The sequence below is a fragment of the Cibotium barometz genome, chromosome 39 (genome assembly GCF_041138505.1).
Source record: "Cibotium barometz isolate CiBa-2024 chromosome 39, ASM4113850v1, whole genome shotgun sequence".
In the NCBI taxonomy this organism is placed as follows: domain Eukaryota; kingdom Viridiplantae; phylum Streptophyta; class Polypodiopsida; order Cyatheales; family Cibotiaceae; genus Cibotium; species Cibotium barometz.
The window spans coordinates 5,733,241-5,755,831 of record NC_141084.1 but is presented as its reverse complement, the minus strand read 5'-3'; the positions used below and the strand labels follow the sequence as shown (position 1 = coordinate 5,755,831).

General features: G+C 44.3%; 1 protein-coding gene and 1 long non-coding RNA gene across 4 annotated transcripts in view; one reads left to right on the top strand and one right to left on the bottom strand.

Moving 5' to 3' along the window:
• Nucleotides 1–12,798, top strand: part of LOC147615644 (uncharacterized) — a 47,511-nt gene extending 34,713 nt beyond the window's left edge. The window contains exon 4 of the long non-coding RNA XR_015262614.1: nt 12,384–12,798. This is a non-coding gene — a long non-coding RNA (uncharacterized LOC147615644). The remainder of the gene's footprint in view (nt 1–12,383) is intronic.
• Nucleotides 1–22,591, bottom strand: part of SHOC1 (shortage in chiasmata 1) — a 65,199-nt gene that overhangs the window by 41,737 nt on the left and 871 nt on the right. For all 3 annotated transcript variants that reach the window (XM_086778181.1, XM_086778182.1, XM_086778183.1), the window contains exons 2-6: nt 22,060–22,487; nt 21,373–21,453; nt 18,902–20,958; nt 8,006–8,243; nt 7,051–7,563 (exon numbers count right to left, since the gene is read on the bottom strand). In XM_086778181.1, coding sequence (XP_086634307.1) covers nt 7,051–7,563; nt 8,006–8,243; nt 18,902–20,958; nt 21,373–21,453; nt 22,060–22,461 — 3,291 coding nt within the window. In that variant the 5' untranslated portion in view covers nt 22,462–22,487. The remainder of the gene's footprint in view (nt 1–7,050; nt 7,564–8,005; nt 8,244–18,901; nt 20,959–21,372; nt 21,454–22,059; nt 22,488–22,591) is intronic.

The window sequence follows — 22,591 nt, the reverse complement described above, 5'->3', positions numbered from 1 at the left end:
TAGGCCTTCAAAAGATCTGGGTAATCCTCGAAGTAGGCCCCAATTCTATATAAATCTCGTCCAAGAAAGAAATCTTCATAGATATAATCCATCCCAATAAAGGGAGCCATGAAAAGAATTCCTCCCATTAAAGGGAGCCATAAACAATGTTTCCCTGAAACCATCTCAAGGCAAACAACAACACCTTTCTCCTTGCATAGCTATACAAGGGTTAGTGTACATCAAAAACACTTCATAGTAAATAGCAAAAGCACCAACTTTGCAAACTCAAAGTATACTTAGCTTTTCTTTGCCAGGTTGGTCATGAAGCCAAAAGAAATATCTCGTCACCATATCCTTAAGATATCCTGAGATATATCTCCATATATCTTGCCTGTAAGCTTGATAATATAATCCACAATATCCATATGGAAAGAGTGCTAAATGTGTGCACATAAAGCCAACTTCACACTTCCAAGATAAATTTTGTGCATTCATAAATCCTTAGATCAACAAGCTGTCTACTGCTCATGCTCTTGCTTCATAAGCTATGAAGCGGTTGGCCATGCTTAACAGCAATGATGGTAAGTGTGGTCCCCACTTGAGATCTTTTCTCTTCCTTATTGATAGAAGGAAGCCTCCGCTTCCAAGAAAGCCTATGCTTTGATACCAATGTAACTCGCGGCAGGAGTGCCCGGGGGACTAGGGCCTTTGACACACTTGTTGATACCATCAATGCATATTAAAACACTTAAACATGGCCACAGCCTTAACACATATCCATCATCTTTTTGCATAAAACATAAAAGCTGGACAAAACATCCACAAATGCTGATAATGGAGCTTGCACGTGTGACACCGCATAGAGGCCGGAATGGGCCGACCCCCCCCCTTGGAGTATTTTATTCCCCAAGGAGAATAATATCATGTACAAGCTTTGAGGGCCTTACTCTCCCCACGGGAGATGCCGGATTATCCCTATACAAATGCCATAACACAGCCCAACACAAGGCTACCAAGCCGGAACATAGGCTGTAGAAATGCCGATCCAACCATATAATCCATATACCTCCGCGTGGGTACTGATTCTTCCCCAAAAGCCACGGGTCTTCATGCAATAGAGCTGGTACAGCAAGTACAACTCTCCATTCAACCGGTACAACAGGTACAATGGCTGGTACAACAAGTACAATGGTTGGTACAGCCGGTATGGTGGCAAGTACAACAGGTACAAATGCTGGTACAACAAGTACAAATGTTGGTACAGCAAGTACAGCAAGTACAAATGTTGGTACAATAAGTACAAATGCTGGTACAGCAAGTACAATGACTAGTACAGTAGGTACAGTGGTTGGTACAACCGGTACAGTGGCTGGTACAGTAGGTACAACAAGTACAGAAGCTGGTACAGCTGGTACAATGGGTGGTACAGCAAGTACAGAAGTTGGTACAGCCAATTTAAGGGCTGGTACAGCAGGTACAATGGCTGGTACAACCGGTACGGTGGCTTCATGTATTTCTTCGCGATGGAAGCCTCCAAAACAGTCCCCAACAGCCGGTATTCTTCATGGGCAGCCTTCAAGTGAGAGAGAAAGAGAGTAGCCATCATTAGGGCAACCTGTAACGGTGGTAGAGGCTGGTGTGGAGCAAGAGAGCCTCCATTAATGAAGAGAGAGGGCTCCAATTTATAGATTTGGGCCTCCCATGAGCTAAAATGGCAAGAGAAGGCTACGATGACAAGTGGAGAGCCACACAATAGCTGAAGTGACAAGTGTGAGGCCACTTGTCTCACTTTGATCCACTTTCTAACAAATGTCAGGCCACTTGTCTCACTTTGGTCCACCTCCATGCCACATGTCCCAATCTAAGAGATGGGTCCTTCCATAAACTTTATCTCTAAAAATATCCCAACTGGTAGACATTCTGTCATAGGCACTTTGCCAACTCCTGGTATCTGCTCAACTCCAGATGTAATGACGCGAACAGAATTTCCATCGGAGTCGGGCCAAAAATAGCAACTCTCCTAAATTTTAGGAGTGTGGTCCTTTGTATTCTAGGATAATCCCCCATTCCCAAAGCTTGTACTTTCCAAATATTTAAACATCCTGGAGTCCACCAGACCCCTTTCAGACTGGGAAATGTCCAGGCTGGTGACACGTGAACAGGTAATGAGTAGGTTGTGGGAGTTGGGGTGTCGCTTTGATGATGCCGTGGAGCTCTGGATGTAAGCGGCTGCTATTTGTGGTCGTTAGCGTGCAGAAGCTGACAAGGCGTCCATTGAAGCGATGGCACGTGATGGTCTACACAGCAGGTGACGTGCGCACGACCTAGCAGCAGCAAACTGAGTTGCCCTGCTCTGCTCGTCATTGTTGAGATGCGCCGACAGGAGCAGCTGACGTGGGGCTCACAGACCGCACAGTAGAGGCGTACTCAGGCAGCGCAGGTGCTCGATGTGGTCGGCGGTTGTAGCGAGAATAAATAGCAGGTGAGACAACGTAGCAAGAGCTAATGTAGTTGGCGTAGCAACGCATAGCAACCCTAAAACTAACCCTAGCTCTGATACCATATTGGAATCAGGCTAGGCTAGGTTAGGCTAGGGTATGCTGTGGCTGGCTATGGAGGCTTGTATTCCATATCGACAGATAGCCTTAGCACATAAAGGAGGTCAGCCACCCTAAGGTCACTTTGCAGCCCACCCAAGATTCCCAGAATATGCATCCGGCCACCCATTGTTTTGAGCACATAAGGGCGGTTGGCCAATTTCAGGTCAGGTGACCGGAGTCACACGTGAATGATACACAAGAGACTCCAAAATACCCAACATGCCCATGCCAAGGTGGCATGGAGAGTGATCATTCAGTTGCGACACAGAGCGAGCCTGGGCATCATCGACCCCTCCATTTAGAGCCGTGCCCTTTTGGGAAAATTGATTGTTCGAGGCCTTCTTTCGAGTGATAAGCCTTGGAAAGACTTCCTCTTGGCTGGAATCTCTGCCAGCACCCGGAGTCTGGGAGGCCCTTGGCCTAAAAGCACAAGAGGCAGAGGCAGTACCTTGCTTGTGTGCATTGGCCATACCTTATCCTTGTTTCCAGCAAAGAAAAGCCACCCAAAGATTGCTGTGCATACACTTCCGTGGCACTACCGAGCAACCCCAAGTTTCAAAAAGATCACCACGGCCCCACAACATCTGTGTGTGCCACATCACAACACTCGCCAGTTGGAATTGGAAAGACAAAGCTCAATCAAGTGCGCTAGCAAAGCCGACGGCAATGATGTCAAGGCTTTAATCGTGGATGGTGGATGGCAAGCAACTCTCCGCCTTCGTTTAGTGAGGTCACACGGTAAGCCGAAACCTTAAAACCTCAATGTCCATATGTAACGTAGCACTCCTATTAACTCTATATGCACATATACCCGAGAATGATTAAAAACTTGAAATCCAAAACAAAACTAAAATCGACTAAGAATTAAAAACCATGCTTACGAACCTACGTGGGGATCCATTGCTACAGTTTGCATCATAGGAACCATTATTGTAGGCTTTGCTGCTTTAAGGACATGGTGCCCTTTTTTCCCCCCTCTGGAAAGATATCCTTCTAATAGTTAAAAATAGCAGCCCGAGGGCTAAATGTATGTGCTAGAACCCTCATAGGATGCAAAAAACAAACTCGGGAGGGCGGGGAGGGGTAATCATGCCGGCCTGATCAGTGAAAAAGGGACCCATGCACCATGTGCACAGGAAGGCCTCACTGTCTACGCATGTGATCTGACATGCCTTGAAGCTTCCCCCATTGACCGTGGAGGGTATTCACAACACAATGTAACACTTTAAACAAACTTGAATGTAAGCATAGTACAATGACCGAGTACTGTAAACATTACTTGTATTACTTCTGAGAAACTGTCACATGCCCTTCATTGCACTGTGAATACCCAGCAGTGGTCACCATAAGATGGACAACACACAGGATGGAACGACACAGTGACTACAGGACTCAATGAACAAGATGACATGACAATAACGACCCAAAGGATGACCTGAGAAATCATTTTAATGGTTCCTGTGGAGGAGGTGGAGTCAAAGGCATCAGTGGAATCAATGGCATCTCCTATCTTTGGCAAATGCCCATTGGGGTGACAGTGCAGTTGCCAGTACATGCACCTCCCATGTATACAGTATCCATTGTGGTGGTGCACTTCAAGTGATCCATTGTTGGACGGTCCAGCTGGGACAATCCAGCTGGATGGTCCAGTTGGGACAGTACAATGTGGGCACCCTTGATGGTTACAGGTCACCTACCACTAGAGTGCTCACCGTCCTCTGTAACTTGTACTGAATGAAAATAAGCTCTATACTTCCAATACATCATCAAAGATGGGGAGAAAAACTTGAGTCCCCCATCATGCTGGAGGGAAACTCTGAGTGCTAACTGATGAGCTGTGTACCTGAGTCGATGGAGAGGTAGTGAGAAGGGACTGAAGAGTCTACAGAGACTGGTGAGAGCATCTAGGTCCGCTGCTTGGGCTCATAAAGAGAGGAGCTCCATGTTCTGTTGTGCCACCTAATCCTGCAACGCAAGAACCTCTTCGATGCTGTGGGAAGATGAAGTGTGAAGGTGAGTGAGCTCGAGCTCAGACTCTTCTTTGTGAAGACGCTGCTCGAGAGTGGAGATTTGAGTCTGGAGACCGCGAATCGTGTCCTAGGCCCGTCGAGTGCGGCCCCTCCAGCTATTGGTATCATGGGCTAGCTCGAAGAAGTAATCTTGGAGGTAGGTGGAGTAAATGGGAAGATCATAGGGGAGGTTACCCAAACCTCGTACTATGTAGTGCGAGATCCACGAGGATGAGGCAAAGGAAGCCGCTATGGAGGATCAAGGAACCGCAAGCGTGGTACATCTCCCACGGAAACAATCTGGAGTGAGATTGGACCCTGGTCAGCAGGTGGGCAGCCAAAAGTAGCTGTGGGCACCTATGCAGCAAAGATGGCCCCAAGTGCGAGCAGTGGGCTAAGATGGCCCACGTGTCACGTCTGCTATGCCGGCGAGCATACCCAGTATCGTGGGCTATGGGCTTCCTCTCCGTAACCCGTCGCTGTATCATAATCAACACAGTTTGTAAGATTAAAACAATCATAGAATCAATAAATTAAGTAAACAATCAAATAAAGTGGCAAGATACTTACGAACTCTGCCTCCCATGGCTCGACGTCGCCAGATCCGAAATGCGAAGATCCAATGGTCTCCATCTGGATCCGTCGTGCCTCCACATGCTGCCTGCTCTTCTCGCCACCCTCTACTCGTTTCTTTGCCTCCTTCCACTCGCGTTTGTGCGCAGTGGCAGGTTTCTCGGCAGGATAGCCACCCGCAGCTACATTTAGCCCATCATCGTACGCGAGTTTTTTAAGGTGAGATCTTTTATTACTTAAGATCTCCCTTATTCGCGTCCTTCCCCATACATCCGAGAATGTAGTATGTAGGCCAAAAGGCCAACCCACAAACAAGGGCTGCTGTGGGCATACATAAAGTACCAGCACCAGCCCTGAAAACCAAGTGATCAACGGCAAGCTCTCCAACAGGCAACTTGGCTTTACAGTCCATCTAATGTTCACCCTCTTTTAGCACAAGGTCTATGGTTTTCCTGAGTTCAGCCCGCACAGTAGTTGCAACCATTGTATATTCTCTTGTAGAAGGTACCTCTATAAGCGTTATATCTCTACTCTCTTTCAAAATTAAAAAAGTTTCTTTTAGCCTCCTCACCTCCTCTTTACAGTGGAGGTGGAGCCATCAATGTCCTGGCCACCCTACGGTGTGGGAGTCAAGGGCCAGCACTCCACAAGCTTTTGCGCAACGAAATTTTCTAGCAAGTCTTGGGACAACAGCTAGGCTTTGCTCTGACATCGCTAAGTAATTAGGCTTTGCGCAATGAAATTTTGTACCAAGTCTTGCGAAAACTTGAAAGAATTCATCCACTATACTAGGCTTTTCTCTGACATAGCTAAGTAACAAGGGATGATTGATGTGTTCACCTGTTTTCCATGCGCACACAATGTCTTTCCCAGGGTTTGTTGCCAACAGCTTCATGAGCAACTAAATTTGTTGTGGCAAGACTTCGTCAAGGCCTAAGGTGATCTGTTGGGCCTACCTGCTCCTTTCTCTTGTATTTGTCACCTAGGGGAGCCATACTAAGCTAGAGTAGGTGATGGCATCATGACTGTACTGCACTTACTCTTTCTCCTGCTATTTCAAGCCATGCTACCTAATGTAGGTTGACGGCTAGTCCATCCATGGAACTCTTTCTGCAAAGTGTTCACAACCCCTTGGAGAATCATGGCTATAAGTTGAAATAGCTTCTCTAGGTCAACAGTGCAAGGTGTGTGCAAAGTGTGCAAGAAGTCTCAATGGAAAGTGTGAACAAGTGTGTCAAAGGTTGCAACTAGAAGCCAAGTGCACAAGGTTCAAGGGAATTTGCAACGGGAGCAAGAAGTTGCCCCGTTGAATGCAAGTGACACAACTGCGATACTAAGGTAGAAGGGTAAAGATCCACAAAACCCAATTGTGAACAACTACTAAATGAGAAAGGGATAGAATCACTTAGTCTTTAGGGCTTTGATATTGACAAAATTCCATTCAAATTTTTAATTTATCACTTCGAGTCCCTGCCAGCGAAGCTAATGATGCAAGGTCAAGAAGGGCCATGCTGATCCCACTCCTAAAATTCTGTCAACCAGTGTCATGAAAAAGTTACTTCATATACCTATAGGTCATGGCATCTAACGTGGTCATGTTCTTGGCACCACACAGGATGACCTTAATCCAAACCGGACCATACTGGACCATGGGAATTCAAAGAAAAGGAATGGAAAGAATAACAGAACCCAAACATCTAAAATCAGGTAGTCAAAAACCGACAATCCATAACAGTTTTCGAATAAAGCATATCCACTAAGGTGGAAGGAAACCAAATCCTCACTAGGGGTGATTATCAAAGCTCATGATTTCTTAAAACAAGAATCCAAAAGGTATCGTTCAAAACAAGAAACAAAATGATTATTGGCATGCTTTGAATCCTTACCATAACACACGTTTTGAAGGAAAAGCTAAGTGCTTTCATGATGTCATTGGTAATGTCTTCAATGCATGATAACTGGACTGTTTGGCTCGACGTTGGCTCGCTGCCTAAGAGCTTCTCTTGTGTGTACCAAATCAGGCAGACTACAGGACTTAGTATCAGGTCAATGGGAAGAAACAGATCCCTTTCTACCACATGCAGCCCATCTTTTTCAAAAGCAAGTATCTTTTGATAAGAACTCCTCTGACCACTCAGTAAATGTTTGTACAACTGGTTGATGTTGACAACAATATTCATATCACATTGCTTATAAACATGTGGCTGCTTGCCAACCACGCCCGAGATTGAAGCACTTGTATCATCATGTTCCGATGCATATACATGCTTGCCTTGGAATCCTTCATCTGTTTCAGGCTTGTTCTGGCTTGAATTAGAAGCCTCTTCCATGGGCAGTTCATTTTGAAACTTGCTGTTGACCTTTCTCATGCTTTGCTGTGCAGAACCACTAGACAGATCCTGAAAAAACACTTCCTTAATCAATATCAGCCTCAAAACAAGTTAGTTTCATCAACAAACCAATCTGACCTGTAATTACTAAACTATATGAGAAAATAATTTCACAAAAGGCATGAGTTTATGGAGGCTGGGTAAAGACTTGCCCTATGTGTAAGATCGAAGAGCTATGAGTAAGCTGTCCGTTGGCACTAGGAGTATCAGTCACTTACCAAAATATCTACCTATATCATACACAATAATCTTACTTTCAACCAGGAAAGTTACAAAAGTTATTCAAGATGGAACCCGTACAGAGGCAAAAGTGACTGTTCAAGCATACAATTTGAAAACAAAAATCTCATGCAGGTTTTTTGAAAATGAATAAGCTGGTGACTGATATCGAAAAGCTGTTAAGCTCTCTACTTTATTTCGCCATAGTGTGCATAAGCATGACAAATCAGACCTGCACCATTGCTCCAGCGCAAGCTCTACGTGCATCCTGCTGCATTGCTCCACTGTAAGGTATACGTCCATCCCCTTCATCTGTGCAACCATGTTCTTTGGTTGTAATTTGAAGACTGTGAACTTCTGAAACCCATTTATCTGAATCGAATTTGAGATTACCCCCATCATTGGAAGAAAAATCCCCATATTGGACAATGCAACTAAACTGTATGATTGGAAACGATGTTGTTATATACCTGAAAGATTACATTTCAAACAAAAGTTAATGTCAGCATGAGTAGGGCATTTGATAAACACCAAGATACATGATTTGTTTTTTTCCTGATCATACGATCCATGCGTGCATACATACTGATAAAAACTTATGTTTTTCCCCTCCCCTCACTATTTCCGGAATTATGGGATTTTATCAGCATTTATTAGTATTTTACTGATTTATGAGGATTTATGTGCTTTTGGACATGCTTTGCCAATGGGACGTTATCCAGATTTGGATTCCAGTCACTCTGGACATCCTTGTGGGGGGGGCACCCAGGAACATTACTTAACCTTTGGATTATGTGGAGTTGTAGATTGTTGTTTGATTTGAGAATTGAGCTATGGATATTACTGTCCACACTATTCATCGGTCAACAATGGCATGTGGGCTTATAATCCTTGTTTTAAGGATTTCATGGAAGAATCCATGGATATGAGGCTTTCTTTTACAACATTGTACTTGGTGTGATGGGAATTTTTTGCATGGGTTTTCCACGCACGTTCAGTCAAAAACATGTGTATACCCATATTCGTATACATTGGCTTTACTCTTTTCAATTTGAAATGGTCACGTCGGCATTGGGTTGGGTATCGGGTATATCTTTATGCTATATTAGCGGACATGCAAATTTCACATTGTGAAGTTTTTGTCCAAGTTGCAGCCAGTTCATATTGTGCTAATTCTTTTTATCTTTAGTGGTGCAAATTCCCTATATCAACTACCTTTTTGTAATAAATCTTTTTATTTGTTATGATCCCTCAGTGCTAGGCTTCATTATGGCTGAGTCTGCCTTGCATCTTCAGAGCTCTGACAAAAACTCCATACACAAACCTTTGTATGAATGTATGCTCTTATGTGTGTGTGCGCGTGCTTGGGGTGTGTGTGTGGGAGCATATATTGTGGTTTATTTGTAAAGGGGGGAAATCATGTTTTTATTTGTAAAGGATTTAATATATATATATATATATATACCTAGATGAATTCAGGAGCTTTGTTTTCTCAACACACATATAATGTGGTTTATTTGTAAAGGGGAGAAAACCATGTTATATATATATATATAACATATATATATATATATATAACAATATATATATATATATAACAATATATATATATATATATATATTGTTATATATATATCTATCTATCTATATATTGTTATATATATATATATAACAATATATATATATCTATATATTGTTATATATGTATATATATAACAATGTATAGATATATATATAACAATATTGTTATATAACATATATATATATATATATATGTTATATACCTAGATGAATTCAAGAGCTCTTATGTGTGTGCGTGCGTGCTTGGGGTGTATGTGTGTGGGAGCATATATTGTGGTTTATTTGTAAAGGGGGGAAAATCATGTTTTATTTGTAAAGGATTTAATAAAGAAGCTGTGTTTTCTCAACACACATTCATTGATATTCTCTTCCTCCAAGAGCACCATCTTTCAAAGGGGCATATCTACCGTTACAAGAAGATTCTACCAAGCAAAAGTCACACTTTCTTGTCTCCCTCTTTTGGCCCCTCCACAGGACGACGTACGGGGGAGTTTGTATTTCTATCAGCGAGCAGCTATTGCTGGCAGTAAATGGCTCACAGACCATTGACACTCATCCAGCTAAGTGGGTGACCATCAAGATTGGAGAGGACTCTGTGGGCTTTTTTAAATATATATGTGCCGAACGTCGTTGCAACAAGCAGAGCTGCCTTCTAGAGTACAGTTCGCTAGTCCCTTCCACAGTCTGACTTTTGGTGTATGGGTGGAGACTTTAACATGATAGCGTTAGTAGAGGATAGACTCGGAGGAGGCATGGCTACAGTCTCTAGCTTAGAGTACTTTGCTTGGGGGGAGCCCGTCTTGGCTCTTAGGGGGCACGACCCTTGGCATTTACCAGAGTTTGGATGTAATCCCAGGAGTCTGTGCTTCTCGAGGTCTGACAAGAGGAGCACCAGCCCCAATCTTTCCAGAATTGATAGATTCCATGTGGATGAGTGGACTTGCGGTCGTGGGGGCATGATCCGTATTTTGGCAAGCACTACTTTCTCCGATCACGCTCCGTTTTTTTTGTCTCTGCAGAATCGTTGGAGGCAAGACAGACACTTGAGCACTCAGATCCTTGGGAACCTCATCAAGGACACTAAGATATGCAACAGGATAGAGTAGATATGTGAGGGTTAGCCCAGGGTCAGCTCAGGCACCTTCAATGTAGGCCAAGGTGAGATTAGCAGTTTACTACAAGAGGCAGCGCAGAGCAGATTGGTTGGATTCCGTGAGTAGGAGAGGAACATTCACCGAGGCCTTACTTATCTTCAGCGACTTCAGGAGAGCTCCCTAGGTAGCCCGTGGATTGAGGGTGAGTTGGCTGCCGCCCATATAGAGCTTAGATCCATAGAGGAGCGGAGGGTGGAGTACAGTTACCATGCAAAAGCTTCCTTTTGGACGCAAGCGGAAGATAGTGTAGGGTCACTAGGTATTTCTTTGACATTGCAGGCCCCCACACGCGGAGAGATGGTATCCACAGGTTGCAAGGCCAAGATGGATCTATCCTTCTCCACAGCACCCCCCCCCCCCCATGTGAGGCTTAGCCACATAATTTTCCAGATCCCTTCTCATAGGTGCCCCCATATTCTCATAGGTGGTGGATGCATGAGAGCAAGTCTGGCACAACACGAGAGGTGGTTTTTCCCCGCTCTCCGGACTTTCCTATTGACTCCCTTCACAGCTGAGGAGTTTGTGGAGGCTTTGATAGCACTCCCGAGGGGAAAACGCCCAGGAGCGAACAAGCTTCCAATCTCCTTTTTGTCTTGGTCAATGGGATTTCAAGGAAGAGGGTGGTGATAGATTGGAGATTCGGTAGTAGAGACCCAACACATAAACAAGCAATTCGTCCCTTCAAAACAAGATGAAACGTTCATATGACAAAACTTTTTGAAACAGCACGAAATCTACGGTGTTGCGTTCATGAGTCATTCCTTAGTTTTTTTCCCTCAAACCTTAGGTTTGAAGCTTGAAAACACACACACACATATATATACATAAATGTAAATGAGAAGTTTGGGATAATCGAAAGTGTAACTGGTCATAACTTGACTTTAATTTCAAACTTATATATGTATGTCTACTTTTCAATTTCAAGTAATTGCACACCCCATCGCTGAAATTCTTCACTAGGAGACCAATTTCTTACCCCTCTTCCATCATGCCTCCCCGCCACAAATCCCCTAATCAACATGACATTTGGGGGGATTCAATTCCAGCTGAAAATGTATTGTTTGCAAATTTTGTGGAGAATGTGTCTTGAATGTTTCTCTTTCTATCCTATAGACTAAAATGTGACTTGTATCAGTTACCAATATACTTATATAGAACAAGTGCCACTTTGAAATCTGTACGTTTCTTCCAAAGAGATGAAACAAAACCTTTTGGAACGATGAAACTACAAATCCGATGAAATGTTTCTCGTGACTATGGTTAAAACTGAGTTAAATGCCGAACATGCTAACAAAGAGTGGAATTTGACTTGGGACCCTGGTATTTGGCATAAAAGATTGAAGGACTTGTGGGAGTTGTCTTTACTAGTCAAGGTTTATGCTGGGGGCCCTTTCCATTGGTATCAAACTCCGAAGGTGAAATATGAGCTAAGGGAAGTGCTGCAGATGCAGAACAACAAGAGAGGACTTATGGCATGCTTTCTAGGGTTCTCGTGCTTTAAGGGTCGTGTGGACTCGGATGGGAAGATGGGCTATGAGTATCTTGGGAGACAGGATCACATGGGCACACTAGTTAGTAGGCAAGGCTGTAGGTACAGCAGTGTAAAGTAATATCATCTTGGGGATGCTCAGATTTACAATCCTTTGGGAAATCTGGTGCTCTAGAAATCTGCTGTTGTATACTGGAGAAGGTTGTCAATGTGTAGATATTGTTCAGATTAAAGCTATATGTAAGGTCAATTGTGAGTTATTGTTGCAGTCTAACGATATGTATAATACTGGTTATGTGGTGGTCGTGGACAGATGCACAATTCCTTGAGCAAGGGTTTCATGTACTCCTCAGCTGATACCATGCTCTTGATGATCATGTATACAGGTTGTGGGCCAGCCAGTTCTTGCTACTTCAGTCAGGAGGAAGGGGCCTTTTATCACATGAAAGGTCTCCTTGATGCAGAGTTCGAGCCATTCAGTAAATCTCCTGAGAAAGGGGCTTTTCATCACATTGAGAGGCTACAAGTGAAGCTTGGGTTTAGAGTACCCTCATCCAATGGTCATACAGAGGTGGGTTTCATGGTGCAGCTCCCATACAGGACGTTTTGGGTGCCATTTGGGTTGGAGCGAAGGGTGGCCTTCCCATCTCTTGAAGAAGCTTGTGCTCATATTGGTTTTGGGAACCCATGGACTGAGCCTTTTATTTTAGTAAGATGTAATCTGTTCTGACTGGCTGCCTCAGCTGAGGTGTTACATGTAATATGTCCTTACATTTTCTCTTAATATATTTATCTACATATTTCCCCAAGAAAAATAACACTTGTTTACGTAGTGTGTGTTGCACACGTCTCTCTATTCCGCTGTTCTTTATCTTCTTTGTTATTCACTTGCACGTTAGGCACAAGTCTACCACATGATGAGGATTCGAGGATTTGTAACCTGTAGGAGGCAGTTCACATCCATCGCCTACAGTCCAATGCCATCGCCATCGCCATTGCAAACCAAGGTGAACCTGCACAAGAGGAAGAATCGCTTGCGTGGAGATTAAAACGGGATTCAAGTCGACAGGGTAGATCGCCTGGCAGGAGAGGACCGCGGTTCACAGCCATCACCTACAGTCCAATGCCATCACCATCGCAAACTAGGAAGGGTTGTTTTTTGGAAACCTGCTCAAGAAGAAGAATCGCTTGTGTGGAGATTAAAAGGGGATTCGAGTCAGCCGCCCACTGTCGATTGGCTCTATGGCATCTACCACAGCCAATCTTTCGTTACCCCCACAGGCCAAGAGAATCATTAATTTTTCGCAAGACGAGCTCGCCTCTCTTCAGCACGACATTGACATTGAGGTCCAGACCACCCTTGTTACGAGGGTTTATGGCTCCCACCCCTCTCGTTCGCAGGCCCATGAATGGCTTCTAGCAGCTCTCCCTTTGGAGCAGATTGTGCACTTCCAAGATACTTGTTTGCTTGGTCAAGGCTTCTTCCAGGTGGACTTTCATTCTTCAGAAGCCACTTCTCAGGTTTTGGCTGGCAGCCCCTTCCCTCTTGGCCCTAGGAAGATTTTCTTTTTTGAGTACCAGGTGGGCTTCTCAACCTCTATGCTCCTAAAAATAGAGGTGAGAGGATTGTCACTACATTGATGCCTCTTGTCGATCATTGGATTATTGGTGGGGATTTTAACATGGTTGAGATGCCAATGGATAAAAGAGGTGGACATGAGGACTTGGTGCAACCTCTTGAAAGAGCATCTTGGGAGAGGTTTATACTCTCCATTCATGGAAGAGATTGTTGGCATGAGGATGACATTTCGAGGAGACAATCCACTCTTCTTTATTCATGGTCTTAACACGAGAAGGGATGCAAGATGTATTCATGCATGGTTAGATAGATTTTATGTGGATGATTGGGTGCTCGACAGAGGGGGGCATACTTTTATTGCTGTAGGGACCTCTAAATCAGATTATTGCCCAGGGGTTTTATGCATTAGAGATCCGAGTCGCCATGGATCAGCACCCCATGTACGCATCCCTGATCATTTGTTTTCAGATGCAGAGCTATCACATTGTATGCTTGATATTTGGAGATCTCATGATTTCTCGCAGACCTCGCAAAGCCTGGCCCTTGCTCTGTCATATTAGTGACTTTTATCACACATGTGCCCTTTCTAAGAGGCAAGAGGCCTTGGATTTAGTAAGGGCTATTAGATGTAGATTGGCTGTCTTACAGAAACAGCACGAGAAACATCCTCATGCTCAATGGGTTGCAGATTCTTTATGTGCTGTTAGGGCAAAACTTTCACTCTAGAGCAACGTGCGTGTACCGTTGCCATGCCCAGGAATCCTTTTGATCCAAATGGGTGGCAGATGCAACAAACATTTCTTTGCTACTCACGGCCCATCTCATACCGGAGTTAGTGTCAGGCAGGCTTGTTGGTGCTAAGCCACACTCTGATTTGAGACATAAGACACAGAGGAAGGTTTGAAATGCATTGCCACATTTGATCACTAAGGATGGCCCCCTGTTTTTTTCATTACTTTTTGGGATGAAATTGGGACTGAGATCACATCAGCTCTCCTGGAGAAGTGGGGGACAGATTCTATGCCTTCTTCTTTCACTGAGGAGCTTATCTGTCTTATCCCTAAGAGTGGGGATAAGACAAAGATTAGCCAGTGGACTGCATATAAGATTCTAAGGCAGTGAGCATCAGATTCGGAATGGGCCAAAGCGAGCAATAAGCCCTTAGCCATTCTGCTCTTGGATTTTGAGAAGGCCTATGATAGAGTGGATTGGGATTTCCTTGAGGGTACTCTTAGCCATATGGGTTTCTCTCAGAGATGGATCAAGGGAGTTTCATGCATGTATCGTGATGCCCACAGTAGTGTGCTCCCTTGCAATGATAGAGGAGAGCAATTTTAGATTTCTCGCTCAGTACGGCAAGGTTGCCCTTTAACCCCAGTATTATATATCATAGCTACAGAGGCCATGAGCATCTTCCTCCGCTCCACTACTGGTATTTCTGGATTGAGGCTGTCTCTTCATAGTCAAGAGGAGCTGGTTGACTCTCAGAGTTAGCTGATGACATGGCCATGTTCTTGGAGGCCTCACACATATGCTTATGTTCCTTCCGAGTAGCACTGAAAGAGTTTTGTTTGGCAGCAGAGGCACTCATTAATTGGCACAAATCTGTTGGTTTTTGGATTAGTGACTCACCAAGAGTTAATTGGAGTGCAGAGCTTGGTTTTACTTGGATCAGTAGAGGATGCATTGCTAGATATTTGGAATGCCAGGTTGGGGTTGATATTTCTCCTGCACAAAAGTTTGCTCCGGTACTTACGAGTATCCGCAAGAAGCTTCTTCATTGGAGCTCTAGGAGATTAGATTTAGCCTCCAGAGCTTTGGTGGCTAATCGGGTATTGCTTGCCTCGGCTTGGTTTATTGCCTCTTGTTGGTGCTACTCTCGTGTGTGCATTGGCCAATTCCGGAGATTGATCTACAATTTTCTTTGGTTGGGTTTGGATGGCACCACTGACGCTCGTGCCAGGGTAGCTTGGCTCACAGTTATTCATCCTAGACGAGAGGGGGGGCTGAATATTATTGATCCGGATGTTCAATGGAGGGCGTTGCTCTGCAAACTTGTGGTCAAAGGATTCCTACCAGGCGCTGAGCCTTAGAAGGATTTTTTCTTGTCTCAGATTTCCAGATGTACAAGAGATTAGTTGCCCTGCACGGTTTTTGTTCACACAGGCTGATATCAGGGCACCATCTTCCTCTCTTATTGTAGCCATCGTCAGAGCATGGAGAAGCATAAGACCATTTTTGCGCCAAAGGCCTCCTAGGTCTTTGGATGAGGCTGACCAACAACCTATTATGTGGAACAAGTTCATCAGCGATGAGGCCGGTCGACCACTTGGTGCATCTCGTTACATGTAGTGGTCAAGATGGGAGAGATGTGCGTACACAGTTCTTGCTTGGAAGACCCTTAAGAGTCTTCTCCAGGATCAGAGAGTTGCATCCATTCAGCACCTTAGGGGCTCTTGCATACGTATTGATTAGATTGATGCAGCTATTCCGCATGAGTGGCCCTCTAGGACCTTTCATGGAGACTATCATCCGAGTTGGCTAGGAGTCTTTTCGAGGATAGACATACCTCTGCACGTCATTGCTCTCTCAGGCCAAGAGGCTACAGATTGCATCGTTTATTCTATCATGCCTTGAGGGAGATTGAGAAGATGTAGCATGGAAGGTATCATCCCAAATACTAGCCTTAGTCCAGTGAGGATTGTTGGTCGTTCGAGGAAGCATTGGTTCATTGACCCTTCTCCTAGATAGTGACTCATGGCTCTTGGTGTTTGTGGCTATATGGTGGCAGTCCTATCAGATATCTTCAGTGGGATCCGTGGGAGTGGATTGATGCCTTCGATCCATTGAAAAGCCTTTCCTTTTTCAATTTCACGGTCCGGAATGCCAAGCCTCACTCCACAGATGCATAGAATCCCTACACTCACGCCTCATTGGGAGAGTTATGATATCTCTCCAGCGATACAGTGCAAATATTGACATAGGCTTTGGCATTCATACAGAAGGAGTCACATCTCTCATTTCTTTTGGTTATTTTTACATGGTAGTCTTCCCACCAATCAGTGGAGATTGGTCTTCCGTGTAGCACCTACCTGCCCGAGATGTGCGGCAGATTCTAACATTGCAGAGCATTTTTTATGGGGATGCAGCACTACACAGCAGATTTTGGGTTCTATAGCCCAACTTATGGGCAAATTGAGTGGCCACGCCATGCATGTGACTTGGGGGGCAGTTGCTTGGCTCTCCCAGTTTGGTCCACAGCTTTTTTACGAGGACAGTGGTACAAAATTTGCTATTTTCATTCGTAGAGGTATTGTCCAGCATGGTTTAATGCAGGATGTTTCTCACTATAAATATAAACCCCCTAGCCAGAGATTTGACACCAAGTGTTGGGAGATTGTTGCCAGTATTACAGCATGGCAAATCTGGAGAGCTAGATGCACGAAGGCTTTGGGTCTCAATGCATTAGTACCATATGGGGTGATATCATCCATACTCTCATGGCTACGTGGGCTTGTATTCAAGGGTCCTCTCGTTCCGCGCAAGCAAAGTGCATTATATTTATGCGGGAGTGAGACCATGGCATTTTCTTCTCCTCTAGTCCTTGAGGTCTCTCATGGCATCATGATGCTCCTCAGTGGTTGAAATCACCTTACATACTAAGGTGATTCTATTCTATTCCAGCTTATAGCTATGATTGTTGTATGCCTTTTTCATACTTAATAGGAGTCTCTTTCTTGAAAAAAAAAACAAAAAACAAAAAGTCTACCACATGATGGGAGCTCATAATCAGCGTCTCCACCAAGCATATCCGCTGTGCCAGATGCCATGAGGCCATTGACAGAACAGTTCCTGCACGCCCTCAGCAGAGACCATAGGCGGACATCATACACACCCTTCAAGGGAGACGGGGGCACCTCATGGATACGATGCAGCAGCGCCATGCAGCTATTCTACTCAGGTGGGGTAGGGCCCCTTTCTTCCCAACCTCTGGATGGACAATTATGAGTTGGGTCCATTGCCTATTCGCAAAGGGCTTCAGATTGCTCTCCAAGTCCCATAAAGTTCGAAGATTGATCTAAGCAAGCTTAAAGTTACCGTGATGCTCAAACCAGAATGGATCACCTCAAATTCTTAGGAAGGAGGCGTCTCCGAAAGTACAATCCAGCTCTTCCGTCAAATATATGAGAATGGAAAGACAAGGCAGCAGATTCACAACATGTGGCAGTGTGGAGCCAAGGATGGTGCTGAAGACTCCGACTCTACTTACAGAACAAGATGGTTCAGGGTGTGAAAGGACGATGAACTGTGGTGTGCCCCTTTTCAACTGCTACAGCCATAGATGAGCATTTACCTTAAATGGACAGTGAAGGTCTTTCTTTTCTTCTACCTCCTCAAGGTTACACAATGTGAACCCTTCTCGAATCTTGAAACTTACAAATAGACTTCGTGATGAAACTGATGCAATCTAGACTGCATGTATCTTTCGATTAGTCCAAAATCCATGCATGGAGCTCAATGTACAAACTAACGAACTAACTAACCCTATCTTATGCAAATCTAAAAAAACTCACTAATATCTCTCTCTATTAAGATGAAATAAAAGGTTGAAGCCATTGTAACAATCAAATGCATTTCGTCCTAATACAACATGCAAAATGTTACGTCAGATAAAGCATTTTGAACACAAACCTCGTTTTGCCCAAATTGGAGGGGCCGACTCTTCTCACGACTTTCTATCCTTTGCACAACACAACTGCCACCCATGTCTCACAATTGCCTCCCCAATTATACATTTTGCATCGGGTCCCTGTGCTGCGCATGCTACTGCTTCCCATTATCCTATTCTCCTTCCTCCACCTCGTTTTGCCAACTCTTTTCCCAACTTTCTATCCTTTGCACAATTCAACTGCCTTCCCCCTCAGACATTGTGCATCAAGACGGGTCCCTGTGCTGCACATGCTACTACTTCCGATTATCCTGTTCTCCTTCCTCCTCCTCTTCCTCTTCTCTTTTGCTCTTCCCTACTTTCCCCTCGTCTTCCGTCAATTCTATTCCTTATTCTTCTCCTCTTGTCTACTTCAGTGTCTTGTTTACATCTTCAAGCTGGGTACTATTTCACAATTTTGAATGGTAATTTACAAAACCTTGTGAAGTATTTCCCGGGGAGGCAAGCAACAAAACCTTGGAAACCTCAAAACGCAATAAATCTCAAACCATCTGTGAGGGACAATGGTGGGAGCTAGGCCGTAGGACATTCAAAATCAATTGGGTACTTGATAAATCGTGATCACAGTTGAATAACGACTTAAAAGATGCACTTACTCGGGAGGGACCATGAGGCAATCACACTTCAACAAGGCATCTGTGACTGCTTGCTTGAATAAATCTGGGTTTTTACTTGAAGTACCATCATGCAAGAGATTCTCCTCGCGATCAAATTGATAGGGCTTCAGATTACAAGAGATTATTTGTTTGTAAAGGGTAAAAAGTGCACGCCGTTCAGCAATGACCAGAAATTTTGGGTTGACAACTTTGGACTTATGCCTTTCTATTATAATTCCAAGGCAAGTCAATTTGGGATGATCAAGAAGTAAGCCTTTTTCCACCTGTTTGTATGCCTCCTCAAGCTCTGCATATGAAAAGCAGACCAAATCTTGCAAGAACCTCATATACAAATACCAGTTTTCCATATAAAGATGGCCAACTTGTATCCCATACATCAAAAGATTCTCTGCTGTTTGCTGCAGTATATACAGTGCAATTAGTCCTCTCAGAAGTTGCTGTTCGTGTGGAGCGTCTTGTTTGCTTGCCCTGTCTTTAATCAGCATTATTAAAGCAGACTTTGCATCAGTCTTTGTACAAAGCTTGTTCAAAACTCTATAAGGCTGTAATTGGGATGCCAGATTTGCATCACCTTCTAAAATTCGGCCATAGTCTAGCTCCAAGAATCCCCTCAACCTCAATATGGGCTCACTCAGCACAATATCATGCACATGAAAATCAGCCATATTTTCATCCACAGAAACATGATCCACCTCAGGAATTTCCTGCTGCACTGAATTTCCTAAGGTGTTAAGTCCACTCACAGTGCCATGCCTTGCCTGCAAGAAAAATGTCAAGTCATTGCACGCAAACATATCCCCTAACTTTGGCTTTGTGACAGAGACTTCCACTACCGAGGATTCCAAATGTTTATCAGCTGGTTCTGGGGCGATCCCATCCCCAGATCTACATCCTTTCTCAGGAGATTCTGCTTGGTGAGCTGGAAGAAGGGGACAAACTGATTCTCTTGACTCCAAGCTACAACTCTGTCTGGGACTAAAAACTGGAGATTCTCTCTCCAAAGAGCACTTTGTTTCCAGTTTTTTATGAAGTGCAGAATCAATATCAACACTTTCAAACTGTGGAATGGCATATTTAACAAGTTCACACCGTTCAACCTCATGTATTCTGCTCTCAAGAACAAAGCAAGAGTGCTTCCCACAATCTTTCTTGTGAGAAAAATGCCAGTCTAAGTAGAGGAAATTGAGGGCAAGTGGCACAGAGTGTTTACACTGAGAGAGAGCTTCCAGCATCACATCTGTTGCGATACATCCTTTTTCCTTTTCTTTGAAGGTTGGAACTGGAAGTGAGCTGAAAACATAATCTCTGAGAACTAGCTCAGGCATCACAATGAGAGCTTCGAAGTGCTGAAAATGAGCAGAATCCGATGTTTCTGGAGCATGTACACGATGCCAAGAAATATTAACAGCTTTTAACAACTGCTTAAACCCCCAACTTGCCACACTTTTCTTGATTTCCCAAAAAGGGACGGGCAGTTCAAACATTGGCAAGTGCTTTTGACAGCCTGCAGCCAGACTCACAGAGAGGTTTTCACAGACATCTTCATGACACAGAAAATTCCGAAGCAGCTCACGGGCTTCGCCAGCAAGACGCAGGAACAAATCATTGTTGCTTTGCAATTGCATGGGAAATTTGAATGAAAATAAATTGGAAGCCAACTCCGTCAACTCTGTTTCAAGGTGGCCTGTTAGGCTGCTTAGCTGTACCTGATCCAGATGGAGGAATAACTCCATTGTCATTCTGTTTATGTCTTGCCACACACATGGCATCCTTGAACAACATAAGGCTTCATCTACTTTAGCAACCTCTAACACTGGTAGCTTCAATCTCAATCTGTTTTGAAGGGTGAAACTGCTGTCTGCACGTCCAAAAGACACTGTTGGCAATCCAAGAGCATGTGAGCTGACCAAGTGGCCAGTCTTATTTCTCCCATCCAAACAGTCTTCGGAATAAGAGAGAACCATTTTTTCTTTCCCTCGGTGAAAAAACATCTTCTCAGAGCTCAAAAGGTTCCCCGATTCTTTTCGGAACCGATCCTGGTTAAAGCCAAAACAGCACAGTAGGACGAATGAATAAAAGCCTACAAAGAAATAGCAAACAGTGTCCTTGGCAAGAACTTTGGCGATCTTAAACTGGAAGAATCACAAAGTTGCTCTCATTAGGCATAAGTTAACCTTAGGCTAAGTTAAGTTAGCCATTGAGGTGATAGCCAAAGTAGTGAAGGTGTTTTCCTAGAAGGAGGAGGTCTTGGGTTCAAAACGCCGAATGGTACTTCCTCTGTGGGTAAAAAGTGCCTACGTGCCGGCGCCTACTGGCGGTGAAAGAACAGAAACCACAGGAGGATCATGGGCCCAAGGCTAATAGGATTTTAAAAAACAGTTACGTGCATGTAATTTCAACAACTATTCTGCTTCAGCATTGTTTAAGACAAACAGAAAACTGGTGCTTACCACCCACATGCTCGTGTCTCCTCCTTTCTTTCTGCTAACCATGCTGGAAAGTTCAGATAGAACAATCATCACCAGGTTGTTCTGTTCATATAACAAACTGCCATGGCTGAGAAAATTCATCCAACATCTTAGACGCCTTGCATGTAAGGACAACTTCTTTTAGCAGATTTGTAATAGCAACAATAACCGAAAATAATCTGTTTTGCATGCTGGGTTGAGAGCGAACCCTTAGTGAAATGGAAATCTTGTTTCCGCCCCTTCTCTGTATCAAAACAGAGTAAAGCCTGCCAATGAGGTGATAGCTCAAGAGATGAAGGTGTTTGGCTACGACCAAGAGGTCCTGGGTCCAAAACCTCTCTTGGTGCTATCTCGGCGGTATTGCTTACAGGCAGCGCCTACGGGCGATGAAAAAACAGTAACTACATACAGGAGGATCTTAGGCCTAAAGCCAGCCGACAGTAAGGCCTAGCAAGGCCCAGAATGGTGTACTGAAGGCGATCACTATGTCTTCCTTTGCAAGGGAGGTATAAGAGTGCATTGCCAGTCACATTGACCAGTGTACACGTGTTAAAGCTGCATTCATTCAAGGAAACCTTCTCATGGGAAGAGCAATGTTGTGAACTTCTACGGAATTAGAAACTAAGAAACAAAGGCTGCAACGTGCTACGACAAGGCGGCTATTGTTACCTGTTGCGGCGTGTCCAGAACCATGCTTTCAAACTCAGGGAAACACTTCAACCTGGGTTCTCTTGGCCTGTCCTGAGAAAGCATGGCTCTTTCCAGTGGCTGACCTGCATTTGTGGTCTGCCTTGAGTTCCATGACACTGCGATCTTCAGAGGCAAAACGGTGGACAGGAAGTGCGCTTGAACCATACTGATGCAGAGCTGCTGCAATGCCAAGGGATCCCCAACGGTGACGGGCGCTCCTTCTAAAACCTCAGGTATTGTCCATAACGATACCAGGCATCCGACTGCCGGAAAAAGGCAGTCGTTCAGCTGGGGAACGGAGAGCTGATTCTGTTGATAGGACTCTCCGGCTGCCTTTGAAGCCTCCTCATAATAATTCATCCAAACAAAGCGTAGGCGCATGGTGGTTGAAACAGAACGAGAGAAACCTGACAGCACGCAGTAAAACAAAATCCATGAACACTACGTGGAGGAGTTACTCGCAACTTACAGTCTACTACATGTCGAAAGAATCATCAGCGAGACAAAAAGG